Source organism: Leptonychotes weddellii, chromosome 1 (genome assembly GCF_054177405.1).
Source record: "Leptonychotes weddellii isolate Sample4059 chromosome 1, ASM5417740v2, whole genome shotgun sequence".
In the NCBI taxonomy this organism is placed as follows: domain Eukaryota; kingdom Metazoa; phylum Chordata; class Mammalia; order Carnivora; family Phocidae; genus Leptonychotes; species Leptonychotes weddellii.
In genome coordinates this window covers 164,479,715-164,497,243 of record NC_138369.1, presented here as the reverse complement: position 1 = coordinate 164,497,243, position 17,529 = coordinate 164,479,715, and the positions used below count along the sequence as shown (strand labels likewise).

Sequence of the window (17,529 nt, the reverse complement as noted above, 5' to 3'; positions counted from 1 at the left end):
GGGAAAGTTGGTTTTATCTCCTTTTTTAAGAACAGATTTTATGTATTTTGGTGGACCCTCATCCAGAGTCTCTTCAGACTTGGTTTCTTTGGGTTTATCTTCATTAAGCTTCACATTTTTCACCTGCTCAGACACTTTACTTATACTTTCAGTACCCTTGAAACGCTTACTTTCAAAAAGATGGTTGTAGGCTATAACCAAATGGTCCTTGTTAGCTGTCTTGGCCACATTTTTAATGTTTCCTAATAACTTATGTTCTGCAAGAAACGTTCCCACAAAAATCTTCACAATCCTTCCCATTTCTCTAATGGCCTACTCTCCTCTGCAGGGGTCTCACCCAGGTCCCCAGTGCTCGGACACCCGTTCCAACCCCCGTATCTCCTGGGTTCTTTTTTTTCATGGCTTCCACCCTCACTCAAGGATCCCAGTGAGGTTTTAATTATGCGATTGCTGCCTGCCTGCCCCAAGAAATAAAGCCGATCCCCACACCCCCCCAAAATTGGGCAGCCCAAACGGCGGGAGCACGGCTCCCCGGCGCACGCAAGGCCTCTCCGGCCTTCCAGGCCAGTAGGGAGTCATTTCTAAAGCCAGGCCTCTATGAGCATTGTGGAGAATAGTTAAGCTAAAATATTGTCTTGCATAAATTGCTGGTTAAATAAAGATTCTTATTGAATTATCCAGATAATAAGGTATTTGCTTTATGTAGATGCTATGACATAAGGATTTTTTTTTAATTAAAATTTATTTTAAAAACTTTTAATCTGAAATCCTTACTATCTACAGGTGTTCTGTTTTCGGGACATCAGCATACTTAAAGAATGCCTGTTTACTTGATTTTTCTGAGTATGTTTACTTATCTCTATACGTCTAAAAATTGCACTTTGAATATATTTTAAAAATATGTCTTTCAAAAATTCAAATCAAAACTATTCGTAAAAAGTATTTTTTCCACTTGAATTTCTAATTAAAGTAAAATGAAATGCAATTTTACTATAAAAATCAAGGCTTTTCCATTTCATAAAAACTCAGAGACTGTACTCTTTCTTCCCACACCATAGAAAATCAACATATTTAACTGCAAAGTTTTCCACACTGAAAATATTATCAAATACTAAGTATAATAGTCCATGCCTTAGTCAACATCTTTTTGGAATGATTTAAATTTCCAAAATGTTCATGAAAAATTCTAGAATTAGAGCTAGTGTCACTAATGTGAGGACAACATAAAATTTGCTTAATTCTTTTTTTTTTTAAAGATTTTATTTATTTATTTGACAGAGAGAATGAGATAGAGAGAGAGAGCATGAGAGTGGGGAGGGTCAGAAGGAGAAGCAGACTCCCTGCTGAGCAGGGAGCCCGATGTGGGACTCCATCCGGGGACTCCAGGATCATGACCTGAGCCGAAGGCAGTCGCTTAACCAACTGAGCCACCCAGGCGCCCCAAAATTTGCTTAATTCTTAAAAAAGATTTATTTATTTATTTTAAAGAGAGACAGAGCATAATTGGGGGGGGAAGTGCAGAGGAGTGAGAGAATCTCAAGCAGACTCCACACTTAGTGCAGAGCCCTATGTGGGACTCTATGTCACCACCCTAAGATCACAACCTGAGCTGAAACTAAGAGTTGGACACTCAACTACTGAGCCACCCAGGAACCCCATAATTTGCTTAAATTTTTTTTAAATAATTGGGATAAACTGCTTTAAACTCTTCTTTCATAGAATCCTATTGTCATTAGAGTTCAGCTTACTTCTTAATGCTCAAATCTACTTGAAGCTTCCATGTCTCATGTCCCTTAAGCTTTGGAAAGACAGGTGTAGGCATATCCACTCTCTATTGTCAATAACTGTGAAAATGAAACAATTTTTTTCCTTTTCCTCTCAATTCAGGAAGACTTCTGGAGTATTATAGATAAATTTAACCCATGATGCCAATCTTCTGTCTCATTTGCTTCTTTTCACATTTTTGAGAATTGGCAAACTTGCCTAATAATTGAGGTCACACAAAACAAATTACAAATTTGATGGTTTTATAATTCCGGGGGAAAAAAAACATGTATCTCTTTTCCTTAACTACTTAAGACTAACTCAGTGGTTAACTTGATGTTTACATATTATTCCCAGTATGCAACTATAGCAAGTAGAAATGGCTTAATTTATTATTTTAAGAAATGTTTTTATTTTTATTTTTTATTTTTTAAAGATTTTATTTATTTGAGGGGGAGGGGAAGGAGCAGAGGGAAAGGGACAAGCAGACTCCCCACTGAGCATGGAGCCCCCATGTAGGGCTTGATCCCACCACCCTGAGATCATGACTTGAGCCGAAATCAAGAGTCGGAAACTTAACTGACTGAGCCACCCAGGCTCCCCAAGAAGTGTTTTTAAATTTCTTATTATATACAAATTAATTCACAATTAATGCACAAGTTGGCAAACAGCATGTTAATGTGGAGGCACCAGATATGATGATCCAGATAGGAGTCATGTGTGATGTTAATTTTAACAGAGTTTAGATCTTATATACCTTCATGTACCTAGTACAAGGTTCTCCCCAGAGCAGATACTCAATATGTGCATTTTGTTTAATTAAATGAATAAATGATTATCCAGATATTTCATAGAGAGTAAGATAGGCATTTTATATGAACTTGTAAATTAGCATGTTATTTTCTAGAGCCCAAATATAAGGTACTTTAGGGGAACCTGAGTGGCTCAGTCAGTTAAGCGTCTGACTTGGCTCAGGTGGTGATCTTAGGGATGGAGCCCCATGTGGGCCTCCCTGCTCAGCGGGGAGTTTGCTCCTCCCTCTCCCCCTGCCCCTCCCCCCCCCGCTCTTTCTCTCTCTCTCTCAAATAAATAAATAAAATCTTTAAAAAAAAAGTATACGTAGGGGCACCTGGGTGGCTCAGTCGTTAAGTGTCTGCCTTCCGCTCAAGTCATGGTCCCAGCGTCCTGGGATGGAGCCCCGCATCTGGCTCCCTGCATGGCGGGAAGCCTGCTTCTCCCTCCCCCACTCCCCCTGCTTGTGTTTCCTCTCTCGCTGTGTCTCTCTGTGTCAAATAAATAAATAAAATCTTAAAAAAATAAATAAAAAATTAAAAAAGTATGTTACCACTAAACTATAGTGTTAGTTTTATTTTATTCTGCAGTTTATTTCCTGAACTTCCTTGTTTCCTAGCAATTCTGTGAAGTATTTTAAGTTAGAAAAAACACTAAAAAGTGGATTTAGGAGACATTAAGTTTTTATTTTTAAATATCTGTACTATCTTGGTTAAATCATGACAGCTATAAGGGTTTTCATTTGCTCACCTGTAAACTCATGATTTTTATGTAGATTTCTAACACTTTATCCATATTTTGGGAGCTGCAGCCATATAGTAGAAAAAGCAGTTGACTAGAATCAGAAAAATTAGCTTGAAATATCAATTTACGAAGCTCTGAATATTGGAGAATGAGAAAGAGCTTTCAGAAATTTAACATGTAATAAATACAAAATATTTCTAAAAGTATTGGTAGACAATAAATATCAAGGATGTTTCCCAGAAAAAGAGAGAGAAAGAGGCAAACCAAGAAACAGATTCTTAACTATAGAGAACAAACTGATGGTTACCAGAGGGGAGGTGGGTGGGAGGATGGGTTAAATGGGTGATGGGGATTAAGGAGTGCACTTGCTGATAAGCACCAGGAGTTGTATGGAAGTGTTGAATCACTATATTGTACATCTGAAACTAATATTATACTATATGGTAACTAACTGGAATTTAAATAAAAACTTAAAGAAAAGAATGTTTCCTAGAAAGTTGGAAGGAAAATGACAAATAATCAGAAATTTTAGGAAAGAAAAGAAACTTAATGAATCAACCTAAGAGGTCCATTGCCTAACAGCAATTCCAAAGGGCAGCAGACAATGCAGAGATTGGCATTCTCAAAAAATAATTTAAGAAAATTTCCCATAATGGAGATAAATGATTCTATTTGCAAGGCCCCTCAAGTACCCAGCATAAGGAAGAAATAAACAACAAACAAAAATGGACAAGCTACCGCAAAGCACATCAGAGTAAAACTTCTTTATTTTTGATGTTTTTTAAAGTTCTATTATGATGTGCTTTCTGGAGACAAGGCTCTGTTAACAAGGAGATAAACCAGAAAAGAGGGAGACATGAGATTTAGGAAATAGGAGATCTACCAAAAACAAGTGATGAAAGAAGTCCGAGGTCTAGAGAGAAACCATTCATTTTGGGATAAAAACATGGAGTATTCCATGAGGAAGATATCTGGAAAAACCTCAGGCCAGTGGAATGTTAGATAGGATTAAGCATTTAGGAAGTTTAGAAATGCAATTAACTGCAGAAAATAAACAATCTCATACAAAGAAAGAATAACATGTAATTGCAATTATAGTATTTTACTTGGCTCTGTAGTAGATTCACCTAGGAGAAATTTGCTTTGTCATGCCAATATAAACTGTTAATTTAACAAAGAATGTGCTAGCAAGAGAATGGGTAAAAGAAAATGTCTAAAACTGACAAATCAAGAATAATTTGTGGATGTATATTATTTAAAATAGAAAACTATCAGAAGACACATCTGAAAGAGAAAGAAAAGTCGTTAACGGATGCGGGTTCAAGGATAGGAAGGTGAATTAGGACCTCCTTGATTTTGTTTAAAGCTTTTGTCCTATTTGATTTTTTTAAGAAAATACGTGCATCAGTTAGTGTGATAATAATGGATCTAGGATAAGAATTAGCAGAGCCCTAAAATATCGGTGACCAGAACAGTGGTGTTACACAGGAGCATGGCTGAGCTATTTAATTTCTAACTGTGTGCTCAATTGTAGCTTATAGCCACAACCTCAACAACCTCTCATAACCTCTGTAATGTTGGAGAAAGTGTAATTAATTTGGGACTGTTTCTATCCTAGAGTACTGAGGCAGACATTAGGCACTGTTGCTTTTAATAATGGCCCCTTCCCAAGAGAGTGGTAATGAGGATTAAATGAGTTACTGTATGTAAAGTGTTCAGAAAATTGCACGGCATACATGAAGTGATAATAAGGGCTGGTTATTAGTATCAATACATACATTTGTAAAAATGCACATGCCATGATGGAAATTTTGTTTGATCTTAATTGTGAATCTATGTAATTAAGAATGTAGAGGGACAGAAGAATCAATGTCGCCATCAATTCATAGTTATTTGTCAAGATTTCAAAACATGAGGCAAAATATGTTTTGGGGGTTGCTATTCGAGTGCATGTGGGCAAACACACTAATTTGTCCAAGACTTTTTTTAATAAGAGAGCATATATTTTGTTTCCTTTTAAGCAGAATTATAACCAAACTTTACTTGGAAGTAGTATTAAGAAGTAGAAGACTCTATTATGCCCATTTGAAATGACTCTGGGATTTCTGATATTCCATGCCTAGATTTTAACTTAAATTGATACCTACATGAATCTGATAATTATTCAGTTTTAGGATTTTTAAATTTGCATGGAGCTTTGCTTCCATTATACTACTGTAAATACAGAAGTCTAATCCTTAAAACAGACCTATGGAGATAGGGGACATTATTTTATTTTTAGTATGTAAAATGGGGACAAACGATATATTTTAGACATTATGAATAAAATTTACAGACTTTTTTTGGTACTCAGAAAAAAACAGATGAAGTTAATTTCTTTTCTAATTAATAATTACTGCTTTCTAAAAGATTAAGAACGCTACTAGTATGTCAGTAGCTCTCACTTATTCCCTGACTTTTTATGTATCAATAAACTTCTCTTCAAATTTTTTGTCACTCACTAAAGATCTACATGGATTATATGTATATTTCAGACATTTAAATATTCTTAAACATATTAATTTTTTTCGTATTCGTGAAATCCCATATGCACTTCCAGAAGTCAAAAACAAGGTACTCTTTTCAGGTGCTCCTTTAAAACAATCATTGATTACACATCCAACCTCTTTGGAATGATGTGTGTCTGACCACACAAAGTGCTACTTTGAAACCCCATCTTACTTGTTCTCACAACAAAGGTATATACTATGAACTGTTAAATAATCCCCAATATTTATGAAATGCTTGGTTAAACAGGAAATGGTCTACTTGTCTAAATAATGCACAAGTCCACTTTAATAACACATCACCGTGCCACCCGAGAAATTGCTCTCCATTCGTAGATCAGTAAAAGAGAGACTGAAATGTCTTCAAATCTTACCTGGCTTTATAATATTGTGACTAATGATGGTAAGGCGAAAAGGAATCAAAAAGGAATACTTACACCATTTAGATAAGTATGGCATATGGTTTAATCAGCAAGTACTATTAATAAGAGATTACCATTCATTGACTAGATCATGAGTAAAAATATTAATTTTTGTGTATGATCTGAGATCCATGGATTCTACTTTGTTGGGCCAATTTGATAGTGATGGTCCCAAATGGTTTGAGTAGTAGAGCAGATGTAGTGACAAATCAGCTTGCAGTGAAATTATACTCTTTGTAGTGGTCAAAAAAGAGAATTGGGGGGGCGTGAATATGAATTTTAGTGAACTGGTGATTTCCTTTTGGGACTGTTTCATGTTCCCTCCAAAATGTTTTTGAGAATTGTACAGATTCCTCTGGGAGGCTTTTCTTCTTTATATACATGAGTGTTAGGGGAAGAGAGAAAAGTCTCACTCGTCAGCTCAATCAAGTGAAACAACATATACTACAAAATAAACATCTGGTACATACAATTTTCACAGTCATTTTGTGATATTGTGCAAAATATATAGACCCCTCAAATAATACCTGATATATACATTTACCCTGCAACTAACTCATATCAATGATTTATTTGACAACCGCTTTGTATATTCTCTATGTTGCTTAATATTTCTATTTTATTTCTAACAGTGTTCTTGCTGCTATATCCAGAGTTACTAAACTCCAGATATACCATGGATAATTTACATTAAATATGTAAAAATGTTCCTGAGCAGATAGACCATCTCACTTCCTTCTGAACTGAATTTCCTCTAATATAAAGATTTTATCAACTTAATTTCATATGATCAGAGTAAAGGGGATTCACACACACACACACACACACTCACATACACACACTTATTCACACATACTCGCTCATATGCACACAAAATAAATCTATTGGTAGTTTCAAGTAATACTTTGCACCTCAGAGCTGAGATCTTTATAATTGTTATCAAGCAGACAAAAACCATTTTTTTCCTATTTAATTTTTCTTATCACTTCCAGTGGAGGTTTTAATGAGCAAAGGAATGGTCAATATGCAAGTGAAAGAGACAAATAGCATCTTTAATTCATATAGTAGAAAAAAGGTTCCTGACTAATGAAGAGTTTACTGAAACAAAATATCCAGAATGACTTCCTTTGATACTAGAGTTCACAAGCAGTTATAGTTTCAGGAACAAAATTATTCAGAAGATTGTTTTCCAGTCACATCACATTAATGTGCTGCTTTAATTAGTTCCCTTGTAGAATATAAAGATAATTTTATGAGTTCATTACCTCATAATAATTCATCTGATATGTTTAATAGCAGAAATCTGATTACTGATTAACCTAATGAAGAAAAATAAACAGAAATAAAAAATGTTTTAAATGCTACATTTAGTCTTAAATGTATTGTTATTCAAGTTCTCTTAATTCAATGCTCCAACATGATTTATGCATTGGAGATATATAATTTTCAGGAAATCCATAAAAGACAAAGAGCAAACCCTATTAGTGTATCTAAACAATGCAGTTGTTTAGACCGGGTGAGCACAAGGGAATACAACTAGGAGGCACGGGCAAATGAGGATACCCATGAGAAAGAACACTACCTCCAACTCCTCCTTTCATACAGATGAACTTCCTTGGTATTTATGGTATTAAGAAATGACATTTACAACTCTTGTGCTAGCTAAGTTTCTGGAAAAGTATCATACCGGCTCCCTCACCATCTCACCACCAATGGGCTTTGATTTGTCCTTTAATCTCAGTTCTCAGGTGAAAGATAAGAGAAAAATGAGAATGAGTCATCCATAAGACTAAAATAAGTAAAATAAATATTAAATTATTTATAAAGATGTTACTCATTTTGATACTGCTTAAAACCTGAAATTGCGTAAAGGGGAGATAATATTGGAGAAAATTATTTCTATGAAAATAGTGAGGCTGCTTCTAAAGTAAAGTAGCAGTTTATTACTTTATACAGTGTGAAACGTGTCTGTTGGATTAGTCTCTTCCTAACACAGTCATCTGTAAGATTGTAATGATACAGAAGACTTCTCCATTATCTTTAACTCCAATTGCCTCAACATGTGCGCGTGCGCGTGCACAAACACACACACACACACGCACCGATCCACAGCCCACAACCTAGCAGTCTACAGAGAACTGTGCTAATAAGAACTAATGAAAAGAACATAATAAATAGCTGCTATTACAACAAGACCTCTATTACATCATTATCTGATTCAATGGGCTATAAGTGATGTATGTCATTCTTTGCCTTTATCTAAAGTTGCAGTCAAATTCTCAGTTAGATGTGTAACTTATGTGTTTATATTTAGAACTACACTTACAAATTCTGCATGAAACATTTATATATTTCCAAAGCAATCATTCTTAGACATTCATAATATGAATTATTTCCAACCCCCATCCAATTAGTTAATTTTTACTTTAATGCCAGTGTATGCATGCATCTACTTAAAACATGGTTCATAGATAAGGTAACAATAAGTCCATTCAAACACAATCCTGAGATATAAGTTGGTAATTATGATTGCATTACTCTTGTTAAGAGTTTGCTTTCTGTTGTTTATAAGACTAAAAGTGTAACCAAAACAAACAAAAACTACAGATAATTTTGAAACCCAATTACTTGCAGATAGTCTTATTTCTTTAATATTTAGTCAAATACTAAATCTCTAAGATAATATTACATTATCTGTCTAAACAAGTTAGCAATGTCACAGTTTCAGGCTGAGAAGCATTCTTTTATATTAAAAATAGACAACAAGAAAGCATGCAGTGTTTATGTTAAATTTCTTTTCCCCAAAGAGTTGACTTGAGCGAGATGACCTCCCAGCTGAAGAATGAAGTCTGGAAAATGAGGACCAGAAGTTGTAGTGGTTGTTAGTGGGAAGCAGGGATGAGGAGATAATTTTATACAGGTGGTTGATGAATGATGGAGGTGGAGGCATTTTAGGAGGCACGGAGAGTTAGTATTTGGGAAAGAAAACACTCTACCTGTGTAGCCCAGCGAATTGTCATCATTATCAGAGGTGGGGATTGGCGTCCCGTTGTCGTTCCCCCTCTCTAGGTCTTCAGGGTCTGTCGGAAACAACACCAGAGCTGCTGATGGGGTCACAGGAGTAAGGGTAGTTGCCATTTCGATCACAGCATGTCCAGACACAAGTAAATCCACATGTGACAGAAAAACACACAGGGACAACACACAGCACACTTCCTCCTTGCCCCTCCTGCAGCATACTAAGCCGCATGGACGTCTCAGCATCCTGGCTTACAGTTTCTACTCCTTCTCCTTAATTTCCCTAATTCTCGGCTCTGCCTGCACCTTTGCTGCACTTCAAAGCTGGCGGAGGGCTCTGACTGCCCTCTGTGAGGCCGCCAGCAGGACTGAGGGAGCATATGGAGGAGCGAGAGGGCAGGGTGGCTGAATGCTAGCATTGCTAATTTTCCACCTTATTGTTAATCAAAGCTATTGACTGTGATCACTCCCCATCATCGCTTCATCTCCTGCCAATTACAGGCTCAAGGGACTGTACCTCAAAAGGGGCGGGGGAGGGTGTGGGGAAAAATAGGGTCTTGTCAAATAACAGGGTGGATGATAAAAATGTCATACTTCTCCCAAGCAACAGTAAAGAAAGCAGTGTGCATCATCGCATCCTTCGGAAGACGACAATTTGTCATCTTAAAGGACGGAGTTAAATTTACTGAAACGAAGGCATAAGTAAAACAACACTTAACTTCGGATATTTCGGGTTGGATATTTTAAAACCTCTCCAATTGCTCGAGATTCTATATCACAACCATCCAGATAAGTATTTTCCTTCCCTTACTCTTGTTTGTCTTGAATAAAAGGAATGCTTTTTATGCTTTGCCCAATGACACCACTACTAATTCCCCGAGTGCTCAGTCACTGTGTATGTCATATCTATGCGTGTTCGATAAATATGAGCAGAGTATCTAGCTTCGTAGCTGCTAAGCAGACACAGACACAATAAAATCCAAGTGTGTACCTCCTAAATCGAATACCGTAGAGTCATAGGTCATTCATGTGGAGGGGTTCTGCAGGCTTTTTATCACCTTAAACAGCATCTACAGAGAATTTCTCGGTCTGAGCAGTGAAGGAGCACAGCTGTTTACTCGAGGAAAAAAGTATGTCACTTATGACTGAGGCAGCGAGTACACGCAGGTAATGCCCCTCTAGAAACATCACAGGGGTCATTAATTCTGTGCCCCTGCTAGTTTTTTAGCTAGGTTGACACATTTTGTCTTACACACAGCTCTTCAGGGATGATTTAGAAATTTTTAAAAGAGGATACAAAATCTAGTATGAGTCACTTCGTGGCTTTTTGCATGTAGTGTATTTATCCACTCTATCTCCCTGCCTCTCCTTCCCAGCTCATGTGTCATATAATTAACCTGATGTGGCTCACATGAAGAAAAAAAAAAGGTGCGGATCTGTGCAGACTAAAAGGAAATGCTTATTATTGCTCTATTCATCCTTGCCTTTCCAGTGACGGCTGTTGTCATATTTTTCCTTAAAGTCAAGTCTGGAAGTGGTATAGCAGGAAAAGCGTCCACTTTCGACACCCCCACCACCACCCCCCACCAAGCCTGTTAACTTATTTGTATGCATTAATTGTTTAAGGCAGTTTTAAGTCACATCAATAAGAGAGAGCGGGAAACAGGCATTTTTTGTGTATTTTTCCCCAGTGTTGGCACAATGTTCTGCCTCAAACTAAGTAACCTTGCTCAAGTAGCTAACCAAATAAAAGAAGTTGATGCAGGAGGATAAATAGAAGGTCCTGGTTCAAATGTATTAAAAGGCTTTTAAGGAAACCTCCCCTGCTTATCCACAATATTGTGTTAAAAGATATGAAGCATTTAGGGTCACCTTAATTTTTCAGAGTAATTACCTTTAGTTACAACTGTAGCTTTTCGAAGGAAATACTACCTTTAATTTACGATGGAATATTTTATTTAATGTATATGCATACATTTGTAATCACTGTGTTAAAAATAAAATAAAAATCTATCCACATCAACAATGTGAAAAAAACAAAACAACAAAAAAAAACAATGTGAACTCAGTTTGACTATACACTATCATAACTTTTGCATGCTTTGTTATTGAATGTTCCCTGACAATGAGGATATTACAAAAGCAATAGCAATGAGGAAAGAAAGTTCACTATCATTTCAAACTAGATACTTAGAACTGTTTAAGGTAGAATTTTTCACCCATGTCTAACTTATCCTGAGTGTTTTTAAAATTTGCTTTCTTGTCCCCACCCATCACCCTTCTGACCCCTTCTTAAGCTCAGGAAAGAATAGACTTTGCATTAATCAATGAATCTTACCGTATCTATGAAGCACATTCTATCTACTCAGGACTGCCTTTAATTAACAATATGCTAGACCTAAGGAACAAAAGATGCCATTTTGCTAACTGCACTCATTTTCTCTTCTCCCTTCATGTCAAAAGATAATTATAACAGTAAATAACCATTTGACTCATTGCACATGAGCTTTAGGACTAATCCAAAAGATATTTATTTAAACTTTTTGTTAAATAGTATTGATTATGCGAGCCATGGAATAGAACACAATGAGGCAGGAGGTTATTTAATGCTTACAATGTCTGAAGGTACAATTCTTGTACCCCAAGATTGAATTTAGGGCCATCCACACTTAAATTGACATACGTGTGGCTGCAATTGATGAAAGATACCATCACATCTAGAATTGCCCTGTCACTAAGGGTGCTGGGTTCTAGCCCCCATTAGACTGAATTCCCAAGGGTCAGGTAATCTGTCTGCATCACATTAGTACACACAACACCTTATACTGGACCTGCAACATTCTACAGTCTTAGACAGTTTTTTTTCCCTTTAAGATAATAAACGAATTAATGAACAGATGGTAACCAAGAATGCATATCTCACTTAACTAATAGGCTCTCAATCTGAAACAACTTGAAAATACAAAAAACTTGTTATAAATGAACTCAAATGCTAATGTACTCCCTATATACCCAATATCTGTAAAGGCAAAGAAAGCATTTTTTTTTCCAATATAAAAGGAAGTCTTAAATCATAAAATTGTAGACATTCAGGGTTGGAAAAATGTCAGATGGACTTTCACCACAACCTTCCATCAGATATACGTATTCTTCTGAATTTAGTGGTCATTTGACCTTTAGTGTTTTTCAAGGCAACCAATTCCAATTTGACAATTAAGACCTTTATTTTATGTTAGATTTAAAAAAAAAAAGCTGTTTTCTAGATGCTAATTCTAACATGTGGGGCCCAAAGGAACGGATACCTTATCTACGAAAGCCTGTTCCCCTCCCAACCTTCCTTAAATACTTGTGTTTCATAGGACTCCAGACTTTATCTTTTCGTTGTTCAACATACTCTGTGTAGATATCTTCATTGAGGCTCATGACTAAAACTCTTCTTTTTTTTTTTTTTTTTAATAAGACGATGCAACTTCCACATTTCTTAATTGGATGTTCAACCAATGACTGAATCTTATGTCCACTGCTTATTTGACTTATGAGGATTCCAAGAAACCTCATACCTTCTCTCACTAAACACTGAACTCATCCTCTTTTCTTTCAGACTACTCCTTTCCTATATTCCCTGTCTTATTAAGGAAGTCATCATTGTACTATATTTTTAATATTTTAGAATTCAGTGAGATGTTAGTATCTGGGGTTAAAACTGAACTCTTGCCCGTAGACTTGTTGTTATAGATTTTGCTACACGATTTATTTTTATTTTTATTTATCTTTTTAGAGTCAGTTGTATGCCAAACTTAAAGCTATAAGATTTTATATTATATATTTATAAAATTATGCATAACCATATAACATACATATTATTTATATAAGACATAAAATGTACGATTGGGCCACCTTGTAACAGTCTTTCACAGATTTAGTAAAAGTGACACCGATAACGAAAAGGAATAAAGACCTATAGCTTCCAAAAAAAAAAAAATCAGTAGCTTCCTTTACAATGGAAATTATGTCTTTTAAGAAATGTTTTCCTTAAATATAACATTTATTAAAGGTGATAAAACTTTATTTAATGGTAAATTAAGTGTAAATTTGAAATTTTTTAATCTGCATAATACTACTTTGATTGAGATTTCCCCAACACCTATATCAAATTATAATGGAAACTCTGAATTAGAAAAATCATTGTATTGCAACCTCTGATAAAATATTCATTCAGACAACCATCATCAATGGGTACTAAATCTATCAGGTGAAAAAATGGTAGGGGACAGCATACTTCACAGTGTCAAAGTATCACCCCAGAGATTATTTGCTAACTGCAAAGGGGGAAATATACTTTTATAATGGGTAGATCTGGCAGTCCCCACTTGAGCTCAGTAATCAAGCTTAGTATCCAGTAATGGTGGGGAAATAAGAGTGGAAAGCCGGTCGTGTGATACAGTATACAGCATCACCTATAAAGCATCCATGCTAACAATGCTTGCTCTGAATTCAGTCAAGACTTAAGACCCAACTTAAAATCTACCAAAAAAGAAAATATATATCCGTTAGCATACACATGTATAATAATTGATGGGTGAATTATCTTTAACTTACTTTCAAATGGTTTAGGAATAGTATATTGAGAGGATTAAAGCAACTATGGCATAATATTAACAATTACTCATTCTGTTATGAAAAACATCCCAAAAAGTTTAGAGGATGGTAGGTGAAGACTGAGTGGTCTAAAGCTTTCTCTACGATGTGCAGCAGAAATTCACGTGATGATGCTTCACTTTCATTGGTGACATCATTACAATAGCATCAATACTCATATTTGTACTACCATTCAACCCACATTTCTCTAAATTGTTCATCAGGCTATGATAGCCAGGGTTACACTGTGGAAATGTAGAGACCTAAGAGGAGATTCTGTTGTGTAAATTCAATTTCATTTGTTTATTTTTAATTTTTAAGTTGGGTTTTAAATTCACAGTCAAAACACTGGAGTTTTCATCTGTATCCCTTCTTTCTGTCATATTCAGCTATGTAAATATACGTCAACAATAATAGCTTCTTCCTTCTGCCCTACTGTAATGTGTCAAGATGGTTTCTTTATAGATTTGCATTATCACTGTGCAGGGTTTTGGCATTAATTGACATTTTGAAGATGACCATTAATAAAAGATTAGGGAAAAGCAAATGAATATAAACTACTATCAATATGAGAATTGTGTTCTACAAATTGGATCAATTCTCATTGATTCTTTCCTACTAATCAAGAGGAATGCAGGCAATGGGTACTTTAAATGGAGTACTGAGAACATTTAATTAGAAACCCAGGCAATGAATTACAGAATTAAATACAAAAACTATGTTTGTGAAGCTTTATATCAGTGTCACAATTTTACAAGCTCAAACTAAAGTTAAATTCAAACTTCTGCTTTAATCATATGTGGTTAACATAATTGTGGAGGCTACAATATTATTTGCCCCATTCTTCTGAATTGGAAATAAGGGAAGAAATAAGAATTATGTCATAGAGATGGAGAGGAAAAAAAAATCAGTATGTGTTTTTAGGTAGTACCTACTTAAAATAATTCAGAGAATCAAGTAAATAAAAGATTCATTTACAATGAGGACTGAATGACTTTTTCAGAAATCTATATTGTATAGAACATTAAATTTAATATGTATCAAGTTCTAAAATTGTGCTACAAAATGTTAAGTGAAACCTATTTTTTTAAGCAGCAATATGGTAACAGATAGAAAACAATGTATTACAACTACTTCCAATTTTGCTATTATAAGGAAAATCAAGGTTGCTTCTTTATGTTTCTTTCAAAAATAAAAGGACCATGATTATAATGATCCATGTGAATAATGACTGTGAAAAAATGTTTCTAGATAAAATAAACCAAAATGTTAAAATTGACATATATATGTATTCAAATAATTTTTTTTTGTGAGTGAATGATTATTCCTAAATTTGAAGACTTTATCATCCAACACTGTTGAGGGAAAAAAACAAGAAATACAGAGTGGTTTGGTATTTGACCGAACTAAAAATAGTCTCCATGAGAGAGTAGGTAATTATAACCCATGACCTGAGATGCCAGGATTGTATTAAATGAAAAAGTAGATTTCATACAATGATCTCAAAATATATGTTAATGCTTTTTCTCATTTTCTAATTTAAGTGATTAGATAACTGAATGAATCATATGTGAATAATGAGAAGTAAAAACTGTACTGATTATAATCACAACTAAAGTTTACATAATACTTCAGTTTAAAAAATATAAACTACATTATTTTTTAGGTATGTATATTTTCTCATGCAATTCTTACAGGTCTATCATGATCATAGTCATCATCACTAACTGCATCATCTACATTCCCATTTTAGAGATGCTGAAACTAAAGCTCAGAGAAATTCTTTTGCCTCTGTCATGCAACCAGTAAATAGTGGATTTGGAATTCGATTCCAAATGATTTCTGACTCTAAAGCACCTCCTCTTTTCACTACGGCCCATGTCGTCTTTTTACACATCAATCCAATTCTAGGAACTGGATGGAATTTTAATAGTATATAAGCAATAGTACACCAGGTTAGCGATTCTTTTCCAGTCATTGAACCAAAAGATTGAATAATTTCTCCACTCTATTCCTGAGCTCTGTTAAGCATATCACTGTGGCTTCTTCACTGTCTCCTTTTACAGACAATATAAAATAAAGTATGTAGTTAATAACATAGATGTGTTTAAGCTAGAAATACACAATAAAATATTATTAAAATAGGGGTTTATTATTTTTCCCTCATATTTTTATTTCTTTTTATTGTTTTTTAAAATATTTATTTATTTTAGAGAGATAGAGAGAGAGAATGTGCACATGCAGGAGGGAGTGGGGAACGACAGAGGGAGAAGAAGAAAGAGTCTCAAGCAGACTCTGTGCTGAGCACAGAGCCAAGACGGGGCTTGATTTCATGCCCCTGAGATCAAGACCTGAGCCAAAAGCAAGAGTTAGATGCTTAACTGACTGTGCCACCCAGGCACCCCTCCCACATCTTTTTAAATATGTAAATTTGGGGATCAAACTACTGATTAAATAAAATTAAGATAAATTCAGATTTTTTTTACTAGTCTGATGTCATTTATTTGGGTTCATAATTCAGTAATCACAGAACTGTGTCCTGAAATTCAGATTTTTAAAAAAGATTTTATATATTTATTTGAGAGAGAGTGAGAGAGCATGAGTGGGGGGAGCGTAGCGAGGGGGGAGAGGAGGGAGAAACAGACTCCCCTGCTGAGCAGGGAGCCCAACTTGGGGCTCGATCCCAGGACCCTGGGATCATGACCTGAGCCGAAGGCAGGCCCCCAACTGACTGAGCCCCCCAGGTGCCCCATAAATTCAGATTTTTTTGACAATTACTTTTTAAAATGTATTCTTCAACAACAAAGATTTTCCTTTTGGTATAAGTTTGAAGGAACTGAGAACAGGGGCATGTCTTACTCACCTTCATATGCCTGCCCCTAGCACAGTGTTAAGCACAGAGTAGCTAATCAATACATATATGTTAAATGACTGAATGAAACATTGAGGCATAGTTTTGCTGGAGTCAAGAGTTTAAGAAGAAGGTAAATTTTCTTAATCAATGAATATCAATTATTTCCTTATTTAGGACTTTGTGATATACTTATCTAAAATTATAATCATTGTCATTAGATATGTTATCTACATATCTACCTAAAATGATAAGTCTAATTTAAAACTACAGATGTTGGCGAGGATGCGGAGAAAGGGGAACCCTCCTACACTGTTGGTGGGAATGCAAGCTGGTGTAGCCACTCTGGAAAACAGTATGGATGTTCCTCAAAAAGTTGAAAATAGAGCTACCATATAACCCAGCAATTGCACTACTGGGTATCTACCCCAAAGATACAAATGTAGTGATCCGAAGGGGTACATGCACCCCAATGTTTATAGCAGCAATGTCCACAATAGCCAAACTATGGAAAGAGCCAAGATGTCCATCAGCAGATGAATGGATAAAGAAGATGTGGTGTATATATATACAATGGAATATTATGTGGCCATCAAAAAACCCCGAAATCTTGCCATTTGCAATGATGTGGATAGAACTAGAGGGTATTATGCTAAGCGAAATAAGTCAATCAGAGAAAGACATGTATCATATGATCTCACTGATATGAGGAATTCTTAATCTCAGGAAACAAAGTGAGGGTTGCTGGAGTGGT

The 17,529-nt window shown here is 35.4% G+C and overlaps 1 protein-coding gene across 1 annotated transcript in view; it reads right to left on the bottom strand.

Moving 5' to 3' along the window:
• ROBO1 (roundabout guidance receptor 1) overlaps window positions 1–17,529 on the bottom strand; it is a 1,116,478-nt gene that overhangs the window by 492,838 nt on the left and 606,111 nt on the right. The window contains exon 3 of the mRNA XM_081798712.1: window positions 9,265–9,348. Coding sequence (XP_081654838.1) covers window positions 9,265–9,348 — 84 coding nt within the window. The remainder of the gene's footprint in view (window positions 1–9,264; window positions 9,349–17,529) is intronic.